Source organism: Poecilia mexicana, unplaced genomic scaffold (genome assembly GCF_051168715.1).
Source record: "Poecilia mexicana isolate PSO_F unplaced genomic scaffold, ASM5116871v1 scaffold_23, whole genome shotgun sequence".
In the NCBI taxonomy this organism is placed as follows: Eukaryota; Metazoa; Chordata; class Actinopteri; order Cyprinodontiformes; family Poeciliidae; genus Poecilia; species Poecilia mexicana.
The window spans coordinates 21,782,516-21,805,517 of NW_028263392.1; the positions used below are offsets into that span (position 1 = coordinate 21,782,516).

At 39.3% G+C, this 23,002-nt stretch overlaps 2 protein-coding genes across 3 annotated transcripts in view; one reads left to right on the forward strand and one right to left on the reverse strand.

The window, feature by feature from the left end:
• The window catches only part of tppp3 (tubulin polymerization-promoting protein family member 3), a 16,475-nt gene extending 323 nt beyond the window's left edge, over positions 1–16,152 (forward strand). The window contains exons 2-4 of the mRNA XM_088002945.1: positions 14,525–14,725; positions 14,896–15,049; positions 15,790–16,152. Coding sequence (XP_087859071.1) covers positions 14,538–14,725; positions 14,896–15,049; positions 15,790–15,987 — 540 coding nt within the window. The 5' untranslated portion in view covers positions 14,525–14,537 and the 3' untranslated portion in view covers positions 15,988–16,152. The remainder of the gene's footprint in view (positions 1–14,524; positions 14,726–14,895; positions 15,050–15,789) is intronic.
• Positions 16,153–16,883: 731 nt separating this feature from the next.
• LOC148152627 (uncharacterized) lies at positions 16,884–22,148 on the reverse strand. 2 transcript variants are annotated; one of them, XM_088002943.1, is made up of 2 exons: positions 21,961–22,148; positions 16,884–17,913 (listed from the first exon to the last, which is right to left on the reverse strand). In XM_088002943.1, the coding sequence occupies exons 1-2, from the start codon at positions 22,045–22,047 to the stop codon at positions 17,089–17,091; spliced, it is 912 nt and encodes a 303-aa protein (XP_087859069.1). In that variant the 5' UTR covers positions 22,048–22,148; the 3' UTR covers positions 16,884–17,088. The 2 variants fall into 2 exon arrangements, with proteins under 2 accessions (XP_087859069.1, XP_087859070.1); XM_088002944.1 differs by having other exon boundaries at positions 16,884–17,910; positions 21,961–22,147.
• Between the last annotated feature and the right edge of the window lie 854 nt (positions 22,149–23,002).

Sequence of the window (23,002 nt, forward strand, 5' to 3'; positions counted from 1 at the left end):
TATGATCACAAATGTCTCATAAATTAGTCTGCAGAGGTCAGAGGTCATGAAACTGCATTAATATGATGCCGTTTACTGTGGGGGAAGGAAGGGTCCTTATAGTTCTGCTGAAGTGGTGAAGAGGTCAAGTTGGTCCAGAAGGCTGCAGAGGTTCTGTTCTGGTCAGCGGTTCCGACTCAGGATGTTTTCCTCCTTCAGTCTGGTCGACCCGGTTCTACTAGAATCTACTAGAGTTGGTCTAACACAGGCTGAACTGGGCTGGTGAGAATGTAACTTTAGCGTTGGTCAGAGATGTGAAGAAGCGAAAGAACAACTTCAATCACTGTTGCAAAGATTTCATTCAGTTCTTTTCTTTCTTCCCCTCATCTTCCTCACCTGACGACATTAAGAGGTTTTAACCTGATTGGCTTGTTTTACATGAAGCTCTGTGGTGATTGGACAGCTGGAGAACCCAGAGAGAACTGCAACGCCATGCAGGCTTCCTGTTGGACGAAGGAATCAAACCGTGAAGGCAACAAACTCCAGCAAAACCAACTGAAATATTCAGGCCGTCGCCTCTGTACTGGAACCAGAATCTCCGGTACCAGCAGTCTGGCACCAGAGGGTCTGAGATGGATCTGATTATTTAAGGTTTCATATGTGAGAATATGAGATTATAATCTGGATTAACAAGAAGCTGATGAAGAGCTAAAGAAGTCTGATCTGGGCTTTTAGTTTCCATCAGAGCATATTTTGGATCAACTGCATCAGAACAGATTCCTCACTGAGGAGCCAAGTGACCTCTGACCTCTCCATGTCAAAAGTGAACGTCGTTAGACCCAGAGCTCAGCACTGAGCCTTAGCTCCGCCCACTTTGGCTCAGCTCAGCAGTGATTGGCTGAGCCCTTCAGACTGTTTACATCCAGCACTGTTACCACGGCAACCACTGCTAGAGATTACATCGACATGTGCCTGAGAAAGCACAAATCCTCACACTCCCTCACACACACATGCACACACACACACACACACACACACACACACACACACACACACACACACAGACAGACACACAAGTTTGAAAACTAAGAGTTAAAGTATAAAAGTCATCCAAAGGAACAGTAAACTGGTAAACTGTTGATAAACTGGTAGTAAACTGTTGATAAACTGGTAGTAAACTGTTGATAAACTGGTAGTAAACTGATGATAAACTGGTAGTAAACTGGTGATAAACTGGTAGTAAACTGGTGATAAACTGGTAGTAAACTGGTGATAAACTGGTAGTAAACTGGTGATAAACTGGTAGTAAACTGTTGATAAACTGGTAGTAAACTGGTCATAAACAGGCAGTAAACTGGTGATAAACTGGTAGTAAACTGGTGATAAACTGGCAGTAAACTGGTGATAAACTGGTAGTAAACTGGTGATAAACTGGTAGTAAACTGGTGATAAACAGGCAGTAAACTGTTGATAAACTGGTAGTAAATTGGTAATAAACTGGTAGTAAATCGGTAATAAACTGGTAGTAAACTGGTAATAAACTGGTAGTAAATTGGTAATAGACTGGTAGTAAACTGGTAATAAACTGGTAGTAAACTGGTGATAAACAGGCAGTAAACTGGTGATAAACAGGCAGTAAACTGGTGATAAACAGGCAGTAAACTGGTGATAAACAGGCAGTAAACTGGTGATAAACAGGCAGTAAACTGGTGATAAACTGGTAGTAAACTGGTGATAAACTGGCAGTAAACTGGTGATAAACTGGTAGTAAACTGGTGATAAACTGGCAGTAAACTGGTGATAAACTGGTAGTAAACTGGTGATAAACTGGTAGTAAACTGGTGATAAACTGGTAGTAAACTGGTGATAAACAGGCAGTAAACTGGTGATAAACTGGTAGTAAACTGGTGATAAACTGGCAGTAAACTGGTGATAAACTGGCAGTAAACTGGTGATAAACTGGTAGTAAACTGGTGATAAACAGGCAGTAAACTGTTGATAAACTGGTAGTAAATTGGTAATAAACTGGTAGTAAATCGGTAATAAACTGGTAGTAAACTGGTAATAAACTGGTAGTAAATTGGTAATAGACTGGTAGTAAACTGGTAATAAACTGGTAGTAAACTGGTGATAAACAGGCAGTAAACTGGTGATAAACAGGCAGTAAACTGGTGATAAACAGGCAGTAAACTGGTGATAAACAGGCAGTAAACTGGTGATAAACTGGTAGTAAACTGGTGATAAACTGGCAGTAAACTGGTGATAAACTGGTAGTAAACTGGTGATAAACTGGTAGTAAACTGGTGATAAACAGGCAGTAAACTGGTGATAAACTGGTAGTAAACTGGTGATAAACTGGTAGTAAACTGGTGATAAACAGGCAGTAAACTGGTGATAAACTGGTAGTAAACTGGTGATAAACTGGCAGTAAACTGGTGATAAACTGGTAGTAAACTGGTGATAAACTGGTAGTAAACTGGTGATAAACAGGCAGTAAACTGGTGATAAACTGGTAGTAAACTGGTGATAAACAGGCAGTAAACTGGTGATAAACTGGTGATAAACAGGCAGTAAACTGTTGATAAACTGGCAGTAAACTGGTGATAAACTGGTAGTAAACTGGTGATAAACTGGTAGTAAACTGGTGATAAACAGGCAGTAAACTGGTGATAAACTGGTAGTAAATAGGTAATAAACTGGTAGTAAACTGGTGATAAACAGGCAGTAAACTGGTGATAAACTGGTGATAAACAGGCAGTAAACTGTTGATAAACTGGCAGTAAACTGGTGATAAACTGGTAGTAAACTGGTGATAAACTGGTAGTAAACTGGTGATAAACAGGCAGTAAACTGGTGATAAACTGGTAGTAAATAGGTAATAAACTGGTAGTAAACTGGTGATGAACTGGTAGTAAACTGGTGATAAACTGGTAGTAAACTGGTGATAAACTGGTAGTAAACTGGTGATAAACTGGCAGTAAACTGGTGATAAACTGGTAGTAAATTGGTAATAAACTGGTAGTAAATTAGTAATAAACTGGTAGTAAACAGGTGATAAACTGGCAGTAAACTGGTGATAAACTGGTAGTAAACTGTTGATAAACTGGTAGTAAACTGGTGATAAACTGGTAGTAAACTGGTCATAAACAGGCAGTAAACTGGTGATAAACTGGTAGTAAACTGGTGATAAACTGGCAGTAAACTGGTGATAAACTGGTAGTAAACTGGTGATAAACTGGTAGTAAACTGGTGATAAACAGGCAGTAAACTGTTGATAAACTGGTAGTAAATTGGTAATAAACTGGTAGTAAATCGGTAATAAACTGGTAGTAAACTGGTAATAAACTGGTAGTAAACTGGTAATAGACTGGTAGTAAACTGGTGATAAACAGGCAGTAAACTGGTGATAAACAGGCAGTAAACTGGTGATAAACAGGCAGTAAACTGGTGATAAACAGGCAGTAAACTGGTGATAAACTGGTAGTAAACTGTTGATAAACTGGTAGTAAACTGGTCATAAACAGGCAGTAAACTGGTGATAAACTGGTAGTAAACTGGTGATAAACTGGCAGTAAACTGGTGATAAACTGGTAGTAAACTGGTGATAAACTGGTAGTAAACTGGTGATAAACAGGCAGTAAACTGTTGATAAACTGGTAGTAAATTGGTAATAAACTGGTAGTAAATCGGTAATAAACTGGTAGTAAACTGGTAATAAACTGGTAGTAAATTGGTAATAGACTGGTAGTAAACTGGTAATAAACTGGTAGTAAACTGGTGATAAACAGGCAGTAAACTGGTGATAAACAGGCAGTAAACTGGTGATAAACAGGCAGTAAACTGGTGATAAACAGGCAGTAAACTGGTGATAAACAGGCAGTAAACTGGTGATAAACTGGTAGTAAACTGGTGATAAACTGGCAGTAAACTGGTGATAAACTGGTAGTAAACTGGTGATAAACTGGCAGTAAACTGGTGATAAACTGGTAGTAAACTGGTGATAAACTGGTAGTAAACTGGTGATAAACTGGTAGTAAACTGGTGATAAACAGGCAGTAAACTGGTGATAAACTGGTAGTAAACTGGTGATAAACTGGCAGTAAACTGGTGATAAACTGGCAGTAAACTGGTGATAAACTGGTAGTAAACTGGTGATAAACAGGCAGTAAACTGTTGATAAACTGGTAGTAAATTGGTAATAAACTGGTAGTAAATCGGTAATAAACTGGTAGTAAACTGGTAATAAACTGGTAGTAAATTGGTAATAGACTGGTAGTAAACTGGTGATAAACAGGCAGTAAACTGGTGATAAACTGGTAGTAAACTGGTGATAAACTGGCAGTAAACTGGTGATAAACTGGCAGTAAACTGGTGATAAACTGGTAGTAAACTGGTGATAAACAGGCAGTAAACTGTTGATAAACTGGTAGTAAATTGGTAATAAACTGGTAGTAAATCGGTAATAAACTGGTAGTAAACTGGTAATAAACTGGTAGTAAATTGGTAATAGACTGGTAGTAAACTGGTAATAAACTGGTAGTAAACTGGTGATAAACAGGCAGTAAACTGGTGATAAACAGGCAGTAAACTGGTGATAAACAGGCAGTAAACTGGTGATAAACAGGCAGTAAACTGGTGATAAACTGGTAGTAAACTGGTGATAAACTGGCAGTAAACTGGTGATAAACTGGTAGTAAACTGGTGATAAACTGGTAGTAAACTGGTGATAAACAGGCAGTAAACTGGTGATAAACTGGTAGTAAACTGGTGATAAACTGGTAGTAAACTGGTGATAAACAGGCAGTAAACTGGTGATAAACTGGTAGTAAACTGGTGATAAACTGGCAGTAAACTGGTGATAAACTGGTAGTAAACTGGTGATAAACTGGTAGTAAACTGGTGATAAACAGGCAGTAAACTGGTGATAAACTGGTAGTAAACTGGTGATAAACAGGCAGTAAACTGGTGATAAACTGGTGATAAACAGGCAGTAAACTGTTGATAAACTGGCAGTAAACTGGTGATAAACTGGTAGTAAACTGGTGATAAACTGGTAGTAAACTGGTGATAAACAGGCAGTAAACTGGTGATAAACTGGTAGTAAATAGGTAATAAACTGGTAGTAAACTGGTGATAAACAGGCAGTAAACTGGTGATAAACTGGTGATAAACAGGCAGTAAACTGTTGATAAACTGGCAGTAAACTGGTGATAAACTGGTAGTAAACTGGTGATAAACTGGTAGTAAACTGGTGATAAACAGGCAGTAAACTGGTGATAAACTGGTAGTAAATAGGTAATAAACTGGTAGTAAACTGGTGATGAACTGGTAGTAAACTGGTGATAAACTGGTAGTCAACTGGTGATAAACTGGTAGTAAACTGGTGATAAACTGGCAGTAAACTGGTGATAAACTGGTAGTAAATTGGTAATAAACTGGTAGTAAATTAGTAATAAACTGGTAGTAAACAGGTGATAAACTGGCAGTAAACTGGTGATAAACTGGTAGTAAACTGTTGATAAACTGGTAGTAAACTGGTGATAAACTGGTAGTAAACTGGTCATAAACAGGCAGTAAACTGGTGATAAACTGGTAGTAAACTGGTGATAAACTGGCAGTAAACTGGTGATAAACTGGTAGTAAACTGGTGATAAACTGGTAGTAAACTGGTGATAAACAGGCAGTAAACTGTTGATAAACTGGTAGTAAATTGGTAATAAACTGGTAGTAAATCGGTAATAAACTGGTAGTAAACTGGTAATAAACTGGTAGTAAACTGGTAATAGACTGGTAGTAAACTGGTGATAAACAGGCAGTAAACTGGTGATAAACAGGCAGTAAACTGGTGATAAACAGGCAGTAAACTGGTGATAAACAGGCAGTAAACTGGTGATAAACAGGCAGTAAACTGGTGATAAACTGGTAGTAAACTGGTGATAAACTGGCAGTAAACTGGTGATAAACTGGTAGTAAACTGGTGATAAACTGGTAGTAAACTGGTGATAAACAGGCAGTAAACTGGTGATAAACTGGTAGTAAACTGGTGATAAACTGGTAGTAAACTGGTGATAAACAGGCAGTAAACTGGTGATAAACTGGTAGTAAACTGGTGATAAACTGGCAGTAAACTGGTGATAAACTGGCAGTAAACTGGTGATAAACTGGTAGTAAACTGGTGATAAACAGGCAGTAAACTGTTGATAAACTGGTAGTAAATTTGTAATAAACTGGTAGTAAATCGGTAATAAACTGGTAGTAAACTGGTAATAAACTGGTAGTAAATTGGTAATAGACTGGTAGTAAACTGGTAATAAACTGGTAGTAAACTGGTGATAAACAGGCAGTAAACTGGTGATAAACAGGCAGTAAACTGGTGATAAACAGGCAGTAAACTGGTGATAAACAGGCAGTAAACTGGTGATAAACTGGTAGTAAACTGGTGATAAACTGGCAGTAAACTGGTGATAAACTGGTAGTAAACTGGTGATAAACTGGTAGTAAACTGGTGATAAACAGGCAGTAAACTGGTGATAAACTGGTAGTAAACTGGTGATAAACTGGTAGTAAACTGGTGATAAACAGGCAGTAAACTGGTGATAAACTGGTAGTAAACTGGTGATAAACTGGCAGTAAACTGGTGATAAACTGGTAGTAAACTGGTGATAAACTGGTAGTAAACTGGTGATAAACAGGCAGTAAACTGGTGATAAACTGGTAGTAAACTGGTGATAAACAGGCAGTAAACTGGTGATAAACTGGTGATAAACAGGCAGTAAACTGTTGATAAACTGGCAGTAAACTGGTGATAAACTGGTAGTAAACTGGTGATAAACTGGTAGTAAACTGGTGATAAACAGGCAGTAAACTGGTGATAAACTGGTAGTAAATAGGTAATAAACTGGTAGTAAACTGGTGATAAACAGGCAGTAAACTGGTGATAAACTGGTGATAAACAGGCAGTAAACTGTTGATAAACTGGCAGTAAACTGGTGATAAACTGGTAGTAAACTGGTGATAAACTGGTAGTAAACTGGTGATAAACAGGCAGTAAACTGGTGATAAACTGGTAGTAAATAGGTAATAAACTGGTAGTAAACTGGTGATGAACTGGTAGTAAACTGGTGATAAACTGGTAGTAAACTGGTGATAAACTGGTAGTAAACTGGTGATAAACTGGCAGTAAACTGGTGATAAACTGGTAGTAAATTGGTAATAAACTGGTAGTAAATTAGTAATAAACTGGTAGTAAACAGGTGATAAACTGGCAGTAAACTGGTGATAAACTGGTAGTAAACTGTTGATAAACTGGTAGTAAACTGGTGATAAACTGGTAGTAAACTGGTCATAAACAGGCAGTAAACTGGTGATAAACTGGTAGTAAACTGGTGATAAACTGGCAGTAAACTGGTGATAAACTGGTAGTAAACTGGTGATAAACTGGTAGTAAACTGGTGATAAACAGGCAGTAAACTGTTGATAAACTGGTAGTAAATTGGTAATAAACTGGTAGTAAATCGGTAATAAACTGGTAGTAAACTGGTAATAAACTGGTAGTAAACTGGTAATAGACTGGTAGTAAACTGGTAATAAACTGGTAGTAAACTGGTGATAAACAGGCAGTAAACTGGTGATAAACAGGCAGTAAACTGGTGATAAACAGGCAGTAAACTGGTGATAAACAGGCAGTAAACTGGTGATAAACTGGTAGTAAACTGGTGATAAACTGGCAGTAAACTGGTGATAAACTGGTAGTAAACTGGTGATAAACTGGTAGTAAACTGGTGATAAACAGGCAGTAAACTGGTGATAAACTGGTAGTAAACTGGTGATAAACTGGTAGTAAACTGGTGATAAACAGGCAGTAAACTGGTGATAAACTGGTAGTAAACTGGTGATAAACTGGCAGTAAACTGGCAGTAAACTGGTGATAAACTGGTAGTAAACTGGTGATAAACAGGCAGTAAACTGTTGATAAACTGGTAGTAAATTGGTAATAAACTGGTAGTAAATCGGTAATAAACTGGTAGTAAACTGGTAATAAACTGGTAGTAAATTGGTAATAGACTGGTAGTAAACTGGTAATAAACTGGTAGTAAACTGGTGATAAACAGGCAGTAAACTGGTGATAAACAGGCAGTAAACTGGTGATAAACAGGCAGTAAACTGGTGATAAACAGGCAGTAAACTGGTGATAAACTGGTAGTAAACTGGTGATAAACTGGCAGTAAACTGGTGATAAACTGGTAGTAAACTGGTGATAAACTGGTAGTAAACTGGTGATAAACAGGCAGTAAACTGGTGATAAACTGGTAGTAAACTGGTGATAAACTGGTAGTAAACTGGTGATAAACAGGCAGTAAACTGGTGATAAACTGGTAGTAAACTGGTGATAAACAGGCAGTAAACTGTTGATAAACTGGCAGTAAACTGGTGATAAACTGGTAGTAAACTGGTGATAAACTGGTAGTAAACTGGTGATAAACAGGCAGTAAACTGGTGATAAACTGGTAGTAAACTGGTGATAAACAGGCAGTAAACTGGTGATAAACAGGCAGTAAACTGGTGATAAACTGGTAGTAAACTGGTGATAAACAGGCAGTAAACTGGTGATAAACAGGCAGTAAACTGGTGATAAACAGGCAGTAAACTGGTGATAAACAGGCAGTAAACTGGTGATAAACAGGCAGTAAACTGGTGATAAACAGGCAGTAAACTGGTGATAAACTGGTAGTAAACTGGTGATAAACTGGCAGTAAACTGGTGATAAACTGGTAGTAAACTGGTGATAAACTGGTAGTAAACTGGTGATAAACAGGCAGTAAACTGGTGATAAACTGGTAGTAAACTGGTGATAAACTGGTAGTAAACTGGTGATAAACAGGCAGTAAACTGGTGATAAACTGGTAGTAAACTGGTGATAAACTGGCAGTAAACTGGTGATAAACTGGCAGTAAACTGGTGATAAACTGGTAGTAAACTGGTGATAAACAGGCAGTAAACTGTTGATAAACTGGTAGTAAATTGGTAATAAACTGGTAGTAAATCGGTAATAAACTGGTAGTAAACTGGTAATAAACTGGTAGTAAATTGGTAATAGACTGGTAGTAAACTGGTAATAAACTGGTAGTAAACTGGTGATAAACAGGCAGTAAACTGGTGATAAACAGGCAGTAAACTGGTGATAAACAGGCAGTAAACTGGTGATAAACAGGCAGTAAACTGGTGATAAACTGGTAGTAAACTGGTGATAAACTGGCAGTAAACTGGTGATAAACTGGTAGTAAACTGGTGATAAACTGGTAGTAAACTGGTGATAAACAGGCAGTAAACTGGTGATAAACTGGTAGTAAACTGGTGATAAACTGGTAGTAAACTGGTGATAAACAGGCAGTAAACTGGTGATAAACTGGTAGTAAACTGGTGATAAACTGGCAGTAAACTGGTGATAAACTGGTAGTAAACTGGTGATAAACTGGTAGTAAACTGGTGATAAACAGGCAGTAAACTGGTGATAAACTGGTAGTAAACTGGTGATAAACAGGCAGTAAACTGGTGATAAACTGGTGATAAACAGGCAGTAAACTGTTGATAAACTGGCAGTAAACTGGTGATAAACTGGTAGTAAACTGGTGATAAACTGGTAGTAAACTGGTGATAAACAGGCAGTAAACTGGTGATAAACTGGTAGTAAATAGGTAATAAACTGGTAGTAAACTGGTGATAAACAGGCAGTAAACTGGTGATAAACTGGTGATAAACAGGCAGTAAACTGTTGATAAACTGGCAGTAAACTGGTGATAAACTGGTAGTAAACTGGTGATAAACTGGTAGTAAACTGGTGATAAACAGGCAGTAAACTGGTGATAAACTGGTAGTAAATAGGTAATAAACTGGTAGTAAACTGGTGATGAACTGGTAGTAAACTGGTCATAAACTGGTAGTAAACTGGTGATAAACTGGTAGTAAACTGGTGATAAACTGGCAGTAAACTGGTGATAAACTGGCAGTAAACTGGTGATAAACTGGTAGTAAATTGGTAATAAACTGGTAGTAAATTAGTAATAAACTGGTAGTAAACAGGTGATAAACTGGCAGTAAACTGGTGATAAACTGGTAGTAAACTGTTGATAAACTGGTAGTAAACTGGTGATAAACTGGTAGTAAACTGGTCATAAACAGGCAGTAAACTGGTGATAAACTGGTAGTAAACTGGTGATAAACTGGCAGTAAACTGGTGATAAACTGGTAGTAAACTGGTGATAAACTGGTAGTAAACTGGTGATAAACAGGCAGTAAACTGTTGATAAACTGGTAGTAAATTGGTAATAAACTGGTAGTAAATCGGTAATAAACTGGTAGTAAACTGGTAATAAACTGGTAGTAAACTGGTAATAGACTGGTAGTAAACTGGTAATAAACTGGTAGTAAACTGGTGATAAACAGGCAGTAAACTGGTGATAAACAGGCAGTAAACTGGTGATAAACAGGCAGTAAACTGGTGATAAACAGGCAGTAAACTGGTGATAAACAGGCAGTAAACTGGTGATAAACTGGTAGTAAACTGGTGATAAACTGGCAGTAAACTGGTGATAAACTGGTAGTAAACTGGTGATAAACTGGTAGTAAACTGGTGATAAACAGGCAGTAAACTGGTGATAAACTGGTAGTAAACTGGTGATAAACTGGTAGTAAACTGGTGATAAACAGGCAGTAAACTGGTGATAAACTGGTAGTAAACTGGTGATAAACTGGCAGTAAACTGGTGATAAACTGGCAGTAAACTGGTGATAAACTGGTAGTAAACTGGTGATAAACAGGCAGTAAACTGTTGATAAACTGGTAGTAAATTGGTAATAAACTGGTAGTAAATCGGTAATAAACTGGTAGTAAACTGGTAATAAACTGGTAGTAAATTGGTAATAGACTGGTAGTAAACTGGTAATAAACTGGTAGTAAACTGGTGATAAACAGGCAGTAAACTGGTGATAAACAGGCAGTAAACTGGTGATAAACAGGCAGTAAACTGGTGATAAACAGGCAGTAAACTGGTGATAAACTGGTAGTAAACTGGTGATAAACTGGCAGTAAACTGGTGATAAACTGGTAGTAAACTGGTGATAAACTGGTAGTAAACTGGTGATAAACAGGCAGTAAACTGGTGATAAACTGGTAGTAAACTGGTGATAAACTGGTAGTAAACTGGTGATAAACAGGCAGTAAACTGGTGATAAACTGGTAGTAAACTGGTGATAAACTGGCAGTAAACTGGTGATAAACTGGTAGTAAACTGGTGATAAACTGGTAGTAAACTGGTGATAAACAGGCAGTAAACTGGTGATAAACTGGTAGTAAACTGGTGATAAACAGGCAGTAAACTGGTGATAAACTGGTGATAAACAGGCAGTAAACTGTTGATAAACTGGCAGTAAACTGGTGATAAACTGGTAGTAAACTGGTGATAAACTGGTAGTAAACTGGTGATAAACAGGCAGTAAACTGGTGATAAACTGGTAGTAAATAGGTAATAAACTGGTAGTAAACTGGTGATAAACAGGCAGTAAACTGGTGATAAACTGGTGATAAACAGGCAGTAAACTGTTGATAAACTGGCAGTAAACTGGTGATAAACTGGTAGTAAACTGGTGATAAACTGGTAGTAAACTGGTGATAAACAGGCAGTAAACTGGTGATAAACTGGTAGTAAATAGGTAATAAACTGGTAGTAAACTGGTGATGAACTGGTAGTAAACTGGTGATAAACTGGTAGTAAACTGGTGATAAACTGGTAGTAAACTGGTGATAAACTGGCAGTAAACTGGTGATAAACTGGTAGTAAATTGGTAATAAACTGGTAGTAAATTAGTAATAAACTGGTAGTAAACAGGTGATAAACTGGCAGTAAACTGGTGATAAACTGGTAGTAAACTGTTGATAAACTGGTAGTAAACTGGTGATAAACTGGTAGTAAACTGGTCATAAACAGGCAGTAAACTGGTGATAAACTGGTAGTAAACTGGTGATAAACTGGCAGTAAACTGGTGATAAACTGGTAGTAAACTGGTGATAAACTGGTAGTAAACTGGTGATAAACAGGCAGTAAACTGTTGATAAACTGGTAGTAAATTGGTAATAAACTGGTAGTAAATCGGTAATAAACTGGTAGTAAACTGGTAATAAACTGGTAGTAAACTGGTAATAGACTGGTAGTAAACTGGTAATAAACTGGTAGTAAACTGGTGATAAACAGGCAGTAAACTGGTGATAAACAGGCAGTAAACTGGTGATAAACAGGCAGTAAACTGGTGATAAACAGGCAGTAAACTGGTGATAAACTGGTAGTAAACTGGTGATAAACTGGCAGTAAACTGGTGATAAACTGGTAGTAAACTGGTGATAAACTGGTAGTAAACTGGTGATAAACAGGCAGTAAACTGGTGATAAACTGGTAGTAAACTGGTGATAAACTGGTAGTAAACTGGTGATAAACAGGCAGTAAACTGGTGATAAACTGGTAGTAAACTGGTGATAAACTGGCAGTAAACTGGCAGTAAACTGGTGATAAACTGGTAGTAAACTGGTGATAAACAGGCAGTAAACTGTTGATAAACTGGTAGTAAATTGGTAATAAACTGGTAGTAAATCGGTAATAAACTGGTAGTAAACTGGTAATAAACTGGTAGTAAATTGGTAATAGACTGGTAGTAAACTGGTAATAAACTGGTAGTAAACTGGTGATAAACAGGCAGTAAACTGGTGATAAACAGGCAGTAAACTGGTGATAAACAGGCAGTAAACTGGTGATAAACAGGCAGTAAACTGGTGATAAACTGGTAGTAAACTGGTGATAAACTGGCAGTAAACTGGTGATAAACTGGTAGTAAACTGGTGATAAACTGGTAGTAAACTGGTGATAAACAGGCAGTAAACTGGTGATAAACTGGTAGTAAACTGGTGATAAACTGGTAGTAAACTGGTGATAAACAGGCAGTAAACTGGTGATAAACTGGTAGTAAACTGGTGATAAACAGGCAGTAAACTGTTGATAAACTGGCAGTAAACTGGTGATAAACTGGTAGTAAACTGGTGATAAACTGGTAGTAAACTGGTGATAAACAGGCAGTAAACTGGTGATAAACTGGTAGTAAATAGGTAATAAACTGGTAGTAAACTGGTGATGAACTGGTAGTAAACTGGTGATAAACTGGTAGTAAACTGGTGATAAACTGGTAGTAAACTGGTGATAAACTGGCAGTAAACTGGTGATAAACTGGTAGTAAATTGGTAATAAACTGGTAGTAAATTAGTAATAAACTGGTAGTAAACAGGTGATAAACTGGCAGTAAACTGGTGATAAACTGGTAGTAAACTGGTGATAAACTGGCAGTAAACTGGTGATAAACTGATATCAAACTGGTGATAAACTGGTAGTAAACTGGTGATAAACTGATAGTAAACTGGTGATAAACTGGCAGTAAGCTGGTGATAAACTGGTAGTAAATTGGTAATGAACTGGTAGTAAACTGGTGATGAACTGGTAGTAAACTGGTGATAAACTGGCAGTAAGCTGGTGATAAACTGGTAGTAAACTGGTGATAAACTGGCAGTAAACTGGTGATAAACTGGTAGTAAACTGGTGATAAACTGGCAGTAAACTGGTGATAAACTGGTAGTAAACTGGTGATAAATTGGCAGTAAACTGGTAGTAAACTGGTGATGAACTGGTAGTAAACTGGTGATAAACTGGCAGTAAACTGGTGATAAACTGGTAGTAAACTGGTGATAAACTGGCAGTAAACTGGTGATAAACTGGTGATAAACTGGTAGTAAATTGGTAATAAACTTGTAGTAAATTGGTAATAAACTGGTAGTAAACTGGTGATAAACTGGTAGTAAACTGGTGATAAACTGGCAGTAAACTGGTGATAAACTGGCAGTAAACTGGTGATAAACTGGTAGTAAATTGGTGATAAACTGGTAGTAAACTGGTGATAAACTGGTAGTAAACTGGTGATAAACTGGCAGTAAACTGGTGATAAACTGATATCAAACTGGTGATAAACTGGTAGTAAACTGGTGATAAACTGGTGATAAACTGGTAGTAAACTGGTGATAAACAGGCAGTAAGCTGGTGATAAACTGGTAGTAAATTGGTAATAAACTGGCAGTAAACTGGTGATAAACTGGTAGTAAACTGGTGATAAACTGGCAGTAAACTGGTGATAAACTGGTAGTAAACTGGTGATAAACTGATATCAAACTGGTGATAAACTGTTGATAAAATGGTAGTAAACTGGTAGTAAACTGACCGTCGGACGTTCAGCTGTAGGAGGTTCTGTTCCAGGTGAAGTTCAGAACCTTAGAGACGGTTCTGTTCTTGAAGTGTTTCTAGACGGACTGATGTTTTGGTTCTGGTCCGTTATGGAATGCTTTGTTGATTTCTGAGATCTTATGCCTACTTCCTGTTGTCAGACGGGTTCTGTTCCACAGTTTTCACATGTAAATGCTCATAGTGACGGTGCGTTCACTGACCTTTGCTCTTCTACAGCTGTCGTCTCATCATGGCGGTCAGTTCGGACGTGGAGCCGCTCTTTGTGGCCTTCAAGAAGTTCTCCCTCTACGGAGACACGAAGGCGAGCGGCAGGGAGCTGACCGGGAAGGCCTGGGCCAAGCTGTGCAAGGACTGCCGGGTCATCGATGGGAAGAGCGTCACCGGCACCGACGTGGACATCGTCTTCTCCAAAGTGAAGTGAGTTTCTCTGCAGCGGATCCACATCGGGTCGGGGTCTCCTCTCATGACTCATGTAGAAGCAGCAGATTCAGTTTGGCACTGGATCCATTGGAGGTTCTGGAGTGAATAAAGGTTCCGGTGAAGGTCTGAGATGAAGGTTGTTGATGGAATATCTCTATGTCTTCCAGACAGAGGTCGGCTCGAGTCATCACCTACAAGGAGTTCCAGCAGGCGCTGGAAGAACTGGCTCCCAAGAGGTTCAAAGGTCAAAGTAAAGAGGCAGCGCTGCAGTCCATTCACAAGCTGGTGGAGGGCCAAGAGCCGACCAATGTCGGCGTGACGGTGAGCCTTCATGGAGACGTTTCCTGTTCAGTTGAATCACGCTTACTTTCTGTTTCTGACTGAACAGAAACAGAAAGCTTCCAGAAACGCTGGACCGGGTGAGTTTAGAGCAGAAAATGTCTGACCCTCGATTAGCTTCTGCTAATCTGACTTTCTGAGAAGCAAAGATGTTCAGAGGAAAATCACTGAACTGCTGATGAAACAAAATTTATCACAAAGGCTGGAATAAACCTGAAGGCGTCCAGTTGGTTCACTCGCAAGATTTAGAAACTGATGTTCAAACCGAAGAGCTCCGACCCCGGCCCCCGCAGCGATAAAGCTTCCTGGATGTAGCCTCATGGCAGGAGCAACACTCCGGGCGTTAAGTTTGTCTGGTGTCCCTTAATGCCGGCCTGCAGACGTTTTCTATCTACGTTAAACTGGGAGACCCAATAATGTCGGAAGAGACGATGCTACTTTTCTGTTCTGGGGATCGTAAGATCCTCCAACTGACTGACTTTAGTTGCTGCTGTTTAACCAAACAGTCATTCGCTGTTGGATTGGGTTCTTCATAATCAGTCTTCCACTTAGAATCATGAGTATTGAAGTGTTTGTGAAATCTTGATTTTTAACTAAATATTTCTGATCAAATTCATCTTAAAGTCAGGAACTCCTAACTTTTCTGACCCATTCTGCTGAGCAGACAGGAAGTAGCTTCACTTGTCCCCCAATTTCCTTCCTGTCCTCTCTGTGTCCCTCAGAAAGTGGCGAAGACGGCAACGGTGGACCGTCTGACTGACACGTCCCGCTACACCGGGTCCCACAAGGAGCGCTTCGACGACAGCGGCCGGGGCAAAGGTCGCGAAGGCCGCGAAGACCTGGTGGAGCACACGGGCTACGTGAACGCGTACAAGGACGCCGGAACGTACGACAGCAAGGTGAAGGACGCTGACAAGTGAGGAGATGCCCCCTGCTGGAAGCTCAGAGGAAGTCCTCTGGGACTGGACCAAATCCTGCATCGAGGGAGCTGGACAGACCTCCACGAATTAATAAACAACATTTAGAGCTTCTAGGTTATTGTTTCACAATGTCTCCCTCCTGTAATAAACATCACATATGATGGAGTTCATGAAAATATGATTTTTTTTTTAAATCAGTTAGATTTCTGAGGTGAATAGAAAATGTTGAGTTGGAGAAAAAATATTTTCAGATGATTTAAATTATCATATAAATTAGAAACTCAAAAATCTAAAAAGTTAAATATTCCAAGAAGAAATTATTTATTCTGGTAGAAAAAATGTCCAACAGCAACAAACATTTTGCAGGTGTGTGGCGCCCCATAGAGGCAGAGATAAGCTACAGAAGGTCAACCCATGTTGCACTCAAGAAGAGATTAAACTCAAACATTTTAATGCTGTCAGATAATTCTGTTTGCTCATTTTTAATGAAACATTGTTGGATTTAGAAGAAATAACCAGATTCATCCAGACCTTTACTTGATTCTTTATTGAAATAACTGTATTTGAAAAGTAAAGTAAATGCAACTACTCAAAAAAAGAAAAATCTGTAAATGTTTCAGTAAAAATGCTTAAATAACGCAGGACATTAAATCTGCTCCATTTCCATCAGTCCAACTAAAACCCAATAATGAAGAAATGAAATGAAAACCTGAAAGCAGCTGAAGGTCCAGAATCTCTGACTGACATTCAGGAAACCAGCAGACCACCTTAAGTGATCCAGAGAACTGAAACTGAACTGAGCAGTGAGGAAACATTAACAGGAAGACCATGATGCCCCACAGAAAGCAGGAAGTGATCCAAACTCCACCAGGAAGTGATGACTCAACAGAAAATAGTTTGATTAAACAAAAACTTTATTCTGAAAACTACAGAAATATAACTTCAATATTTGCAGCAAGAAATCTGATTATTAAAGTTCAAGTAAAGACCAGTAGAATCTTCCTGAAGACAAGATGACGTCTGACCTTCCTTCAGGTTCCTGTTGGTCCGGCTGATGAACAGCAGGCATGAAGCCTTCCGGATCCAGCTGGCCGGTTCTGATCATGACTCAGTCCATTCTCTTTTCACAGCTAGATCTCCGGGTCCGGCGGGTGGTCCAGTCTGTCCTGGAACCACGCCGTGTCCGGCGGACATCATCTGGAGCTTCTGGAGACGCTCGTTGCGCCACAGCATGTCCAGCCACTTGTGGCTACGTTTGTGATTGGCTCGGATCAGCGCTGTGGCAAACATCTCCCCGCAGGCGTCACACTGGTACCCGGCGTGAACCCGCTGGTGGCCCCTCAGGGAGACGGCCAGCTTGAAGGCTGCTCCGCACTCGCCACAGATGAACGGTTTCAGGTCCGAGTGGATGACCTCGTGGTTCTGCAGACTCTGCTTGGTGATGAAACGTTTGTCACACTGGTGACACCAGAACGGTTTCTCTCCGGTGTGCTGGCGCCGGTGCTGTCTCAGCTCAGACAATGTTGTACATCCCTTCCCACACACGTCACACTGGTACGGTGTCTCACCCATGTGTCTACGTCTGTGGACTGTCAAGGCGCTGGACTCAGTGAAACACTTCCCACACACGTCACACTTGTACGGTTTCTCCCCCGTGTGGAGCCGCTGGTGTTTCTTCAGACTGCTGGACACGGAGAAGGACGCTCCGCACTCCACACAGCTGTACGGTTTCTCTCCGGTGTGAATCCGCCAATGGAGCTTCAGGGAGTTCAACACCTTGAAGGAGGCGCCGCAGTCGCCGCAGATGTGTGGTCTCTCCTCACTGTGGACGATCTGGTGGACCTTCAGCCTCTCAGCTGACTGGAAGGTTTTGCTACACAGTGGACAGCGGTGACCCTTTGACCCCGCTTTCCCTTTACGTTTCTGCTGAACACAAAAAAATAACATTTGAATGCGTCAGAATCTACATGGAGGAGAAAACAGATCGTATCTGGACCAATGTTTAACCCTAAAAACAAAGAGGAAACCCGAAGATGAGTTCCCTTCTAGACGAGTTTCTAATGATCTTATTTGAAATCTTATTTATTAAACTCTCTGCTTTCATCATCAAAATCAAAAATCTAAACCAACATTGGTTTTACAGACTGAATACATTTTCAAAGATCACATTAACAGATTAATGGAGGAAACATTTCTCTGCTGGTTCTTCATCAACAAGACGATTGGAGAGTTGATGGACCAGCAGATCTACTCATCCAGATTGGTCATCATCTCCAGTTAAGTTCTGGATATTTTGGCTCTACTTCCTGCTTTCTTCACCTTGGACTTGTTTTCTTCCCACTTCAGATTCTTCCTCAGGAACTTCATCTCTAAAGGTTTTTTCTTTGGTCGTCCAGACGATCTCCTCTTGCTGCCGATCTGGTTATGGAGGCGTCAACATCATCAAGCTGTCAGAAACGGTTCGTTTTCCAGCAGCAGCTTCAGAGTGACTGCAGGGGAAAGATGGAGGTTCAGGTCCCAGAGAGCCGCAGACCTTTTGCTGGCAGCTGATCCAATATGGAAGCAAGAGCAGCTCAGATCCTGGAGGCCAAGCGACAGAACCACTGGATCCTCCTCACCTTTTTCTTGTCATTCTGAGGATGTTGGAAGTTTAGCGAACGACAGAACCCGGCCAAAGTTCCCAGTTCATTAAAATCCAAACAGAACTGTCCTTCCTCTCTTCTTTGCTTCACAATCCACAAATGAATCAGGAATGTTGATAATAACAGAGAGATGGGATTTTAACACATTCATTAAGAATAATTAATTACATCAATTTTAATGAGGTGCATATTGCAACCCAGTTAATTGCAATATTTATATATACATTTTTTACATGCAACAGTCCCAAGGCGGAACCTTTGTATTCCTGTGTTTCTGGTACAATCGTAAATGTGACGCACAGCTGCGTCACTAACATTAGCAATGGAAGCGGGTTCTCTCGGTTAATTTCTGCTTTTAAATGATCTGACTGGACGATGGAAAACACTATTGATGTGTTTAAGTTGAGCTAAACCAGAGTTTCTCCGCCTGGTCCTCAGGCCTCCTGTCCTGCATGTTTTAGGTGTTTCCCTTCTGCCACCTGGATTGTATCTCTGGGTGATTAACAGGCTTCTGCAGTAATTGATGGTCATGCAGTCATTTGAATCAGCTGTTCTGCAATAGAGGCTCATCTAAAACATGCAGAGCAGGGGGGCTGAGGACCAGGATTGAGAAACACCGACTTAAAATGAGTTAGCCTATTCTATCTAGCCAACCATAGACATGAATCCGTAGACGCCTCACTGAGCGCTGAGTCCTGCGTTATGTCGCCGCCATCTTGTATGTGGCAGCAGATGAGATCTTCTGCCTTTTTGTGACCTCCTGACCTCCCTCTGTGACCATCTGCTGACCATTAACTCCTCCTGAACTCTTTGAATTAGCCAATATAAACTGAATAATTTACTTGTAAGTGAATAGTGAATAAATAAATAAACTATATTCTAAACAATGTTGAATTAGATTAGGAATGTTGTAACTACCTCAGGTTTTAAACAGATTGTCTTCTTGATGCGCAGCGTTCAGCAGAGTGACCCCTGACCCACCAAAGAAAAACCCGCAGGATACATCTGACAATCCTTCAGAGAATAGCTTACGCTGCGTTATTTGGTGTTGGACTACAGATAAGTGCTGGATCATACTCTTTAACAGGACATGAGAAAACTTATAGCTAGGCAAGAGGGGCTGACCTTTGACCCTGCAGCTGGTGATGCCTGCCTCAGGATGCATCAGGAAATCCTTCCGAAGGAAAAAACAACAGATTCACTGCCACATGGTGCTCTTTAAAAGGATGCATCACCTCGACTAGATCGCAGCTCCACAGAACTTCTCCCATCTCTGGTACAACAGGAGTTGTAAACTTTTAATTTTGCTTCATCTTTAAACCAGCATTATTCTGAAATATGTCCGGTTTTCCAGGCAAGCAGGTTCATTTTGACGGGTCTACAACTTTCAATTCTCAGGATCTCTCTTCGTTTTTTGACCATAAGTAAAAAAAAATGCTAAAAATATCTTTTTCAATTTATATATATGTATATGCATCATGGTTAATAATAATGTTGGTTTGTTTAGGTGCATACTCTGAGGAGGCTGATAATTTCTCAGAATCAGAGATTATAAGTGGTAAGTCTGTTCTCTGTAACCCTAATTCTAAAATAATTTAATCCTATAAAATGAAAAACTTACATATATGCCTATTGTTGCAGATCTTAATCAGAATAATAATCAGAGGCTACTCAAATTTAACTTTTAGCTTTCTGCAGTTAAAGTGACAACCCCCAACGTCGATCCCTTTCCAGAATTTGTCCTCTCATCATTGTGAATGCTACTTTGCTTCAGTCTTTTTCCTCTTGCAGTTATTGGATCTTCTGAGCCATTTGGTTTGATTCATTTAAGTAACTCCAACCTATTTTCCTGCTCCACATACTTGGCTAACAATTTGTCAGTTAGTCACAAAGTTCTCATGGGGGGAGGGAAGGGGGAGGTTTGATATTGTTTAATCCATCAAACTCCGATTAAAATTTGACAGAAGGTGGTATATACAGTCTCTCTCTCTCTTTATTCAGAAATGCCCCAAAACAATTAAATAATCACATCAAAAGAAACTCTGTCTTTAGTCATTTATTTGATTGACAAATATATTGTGTGAGAAAGAAATAAAGAAGAAATAAAGAGAAATAAAGAAATAAAGAAGAAATAAAGAGCTGAAAGGATTTCACCTTTTCTACGTAATGACACTTGTTCTCTGAGCTAATGCTATCATTTTTATATCAACAGGATGGATGCAAATATTTTCAGGCTGATGAATTAAAATGCATTTCCTCCTACATTAACAGACTAGAAAGTTAAGGATGATGTAAAATGTTCTACATAATGGGCCTCTGTTTTGTAATGCTTTTAAGCTGTTATGGTATCTAAAAACAAAGCAGAGAATTTCAAACCATTTGCGGAGAACGTTTTCAACAGAGACGGACTGAAAAAAAGTTCGACTCATATGTGTCAATAAAGGTGTAAAAACCGTATTTATTTCAAGTAATTTGCGAAATAAAACCCACCATTTTAGGGATTACATGGTTAAGAAACGTGATAATGTTACAAATATCTTTAAAATTTCCTCTTCGGTCATATTTCAGTCCGGTTTCTCGTCAATATGCGAGACTTTAGAGCGATGCGCGCTCCCGCGAGAGGGGATGCAATTTTGGGCAGGCATGCGTTTCTGGGCATAACACCGGCACATATTCCACATTCAATATGGCGGCGCTGTTACGTATCGCAGCAACGGGCCGACCCGCTCCATGAGGCGTCTACGTATTCATGTCTATGTAGCCAACAATAGCATTTCAATGCTAACATGTAGCAGCTAATGCTAGGGTCAGTGTCCACATTTTGAAAGAGCCTGAAGGATTGATCACAGAAACTCTGGAGAGATGAACTAACTTCAACCCAACCCAGAAAATGTTCACAGCAGGCCAGGAAAAATTAGAAGGCACAGCTAAATAAACTGTAAAAAAAGAAAAAATATATATTTAGTTTTATGAATCTATTCATTGGCCTTTACATTAATGTCTTGACTGACCTGAAGAATATTTTAAAAATAATAAATATTTGTTGTTGCGCTCATTTGTCCATTTATTCAATAATTTAGCAGCATAAATGGTTTTGTCAAAATTGTTGCTTATTTAGTCAATAAATGGTTTACAAAGCAATACTTCACCGTAAACATTTGAACCACTAATTCAGTCTGTTCACGAGGAAAACCAGCCGCTGGAGTCGGATTATTCACTGCTGGTGGATCAGAACTCGGGCTCAGTTCGGATCGACTAGACAGGTTCAGGTCCAGTTCGGTAAAGTTAGAGACCGACCGGATTTTTAGTAGCAGTCCAGAATCACACTCACCTTCTTCCACTTGGAAGGACAGCAGGAGGATCCCCAGTCCTGGTGCTGGTCTTGGTTCTGGTCCTGCTTCTGGTCCTGGCCCTCCATCGCAGCCCCAAATTGCTCCAGATTCTGGTTCTGTATCGCTCACGCCACCGGACCGGAGTCACCGATTACGTTCTGAACACAGGAAGTCCAGGGAGCATGCGCAGTAACTTCTTCTTCCTCTTTCTTATGGCGGTTGGCAAACAACATTATGTGCGTTAGCGCCACCTTCCAGATTGGAGTATAGATCATATTTTTACTTCTACAATCTCCCCAAAACACCCGTTCTTCTTAAAAAACTAAAAATATTAAAATCACCAGATGATCTCCCAAACATTTCCCTTATATCTAATTTAATTGTATTCCTATCTAAATTTTTAATTAACACCTCTTTCATGAACATTATTATGTTTTAAAATATATGTTGTACTGTTTCTATTTGTTCACAATATTTAATCCTCTATGTTCAAATATGGATATATCTTCTTCTTTTTAAAAAATTCTTTGACATTTTCTAAATTCCCAACATTTTAAATACTATAATGAAACCTAGCATTACCTCCTCTATCCCACTGTTCTTGCCATTTCTTCTTAATGTCATTTTTAAAACATTCTTTATCTCATTTTTATTTATTTAAATGTTTAAATCAACAATATTATTTTTTGCAGCACTTTTAGCAAAACTATCAGCCAACTCGTTTCCTACCACACCAATGTTGGCAGGAATCCAAACTAGTTTAACCTGAGATCCATGATTTTTAATCCTGAAAATTTAGTGAATTATATCCAATATAATATCGTACCCTGATTTTGAATTTACCTCTTGAATATTATCAATGTACAACTTGAGTCTGAACAAATAATAGCCTCTCTCACACTTCTTCAATCCATTCTACTGCCATTAATTCACCTGTATACACTGTCAATATATCTGTTATTCTTTTATATTTCACAATATTTAAGTCTATTTCAAACTGTACATTTATCATTTAACATTTTAGAAGCATCTGCATAGATC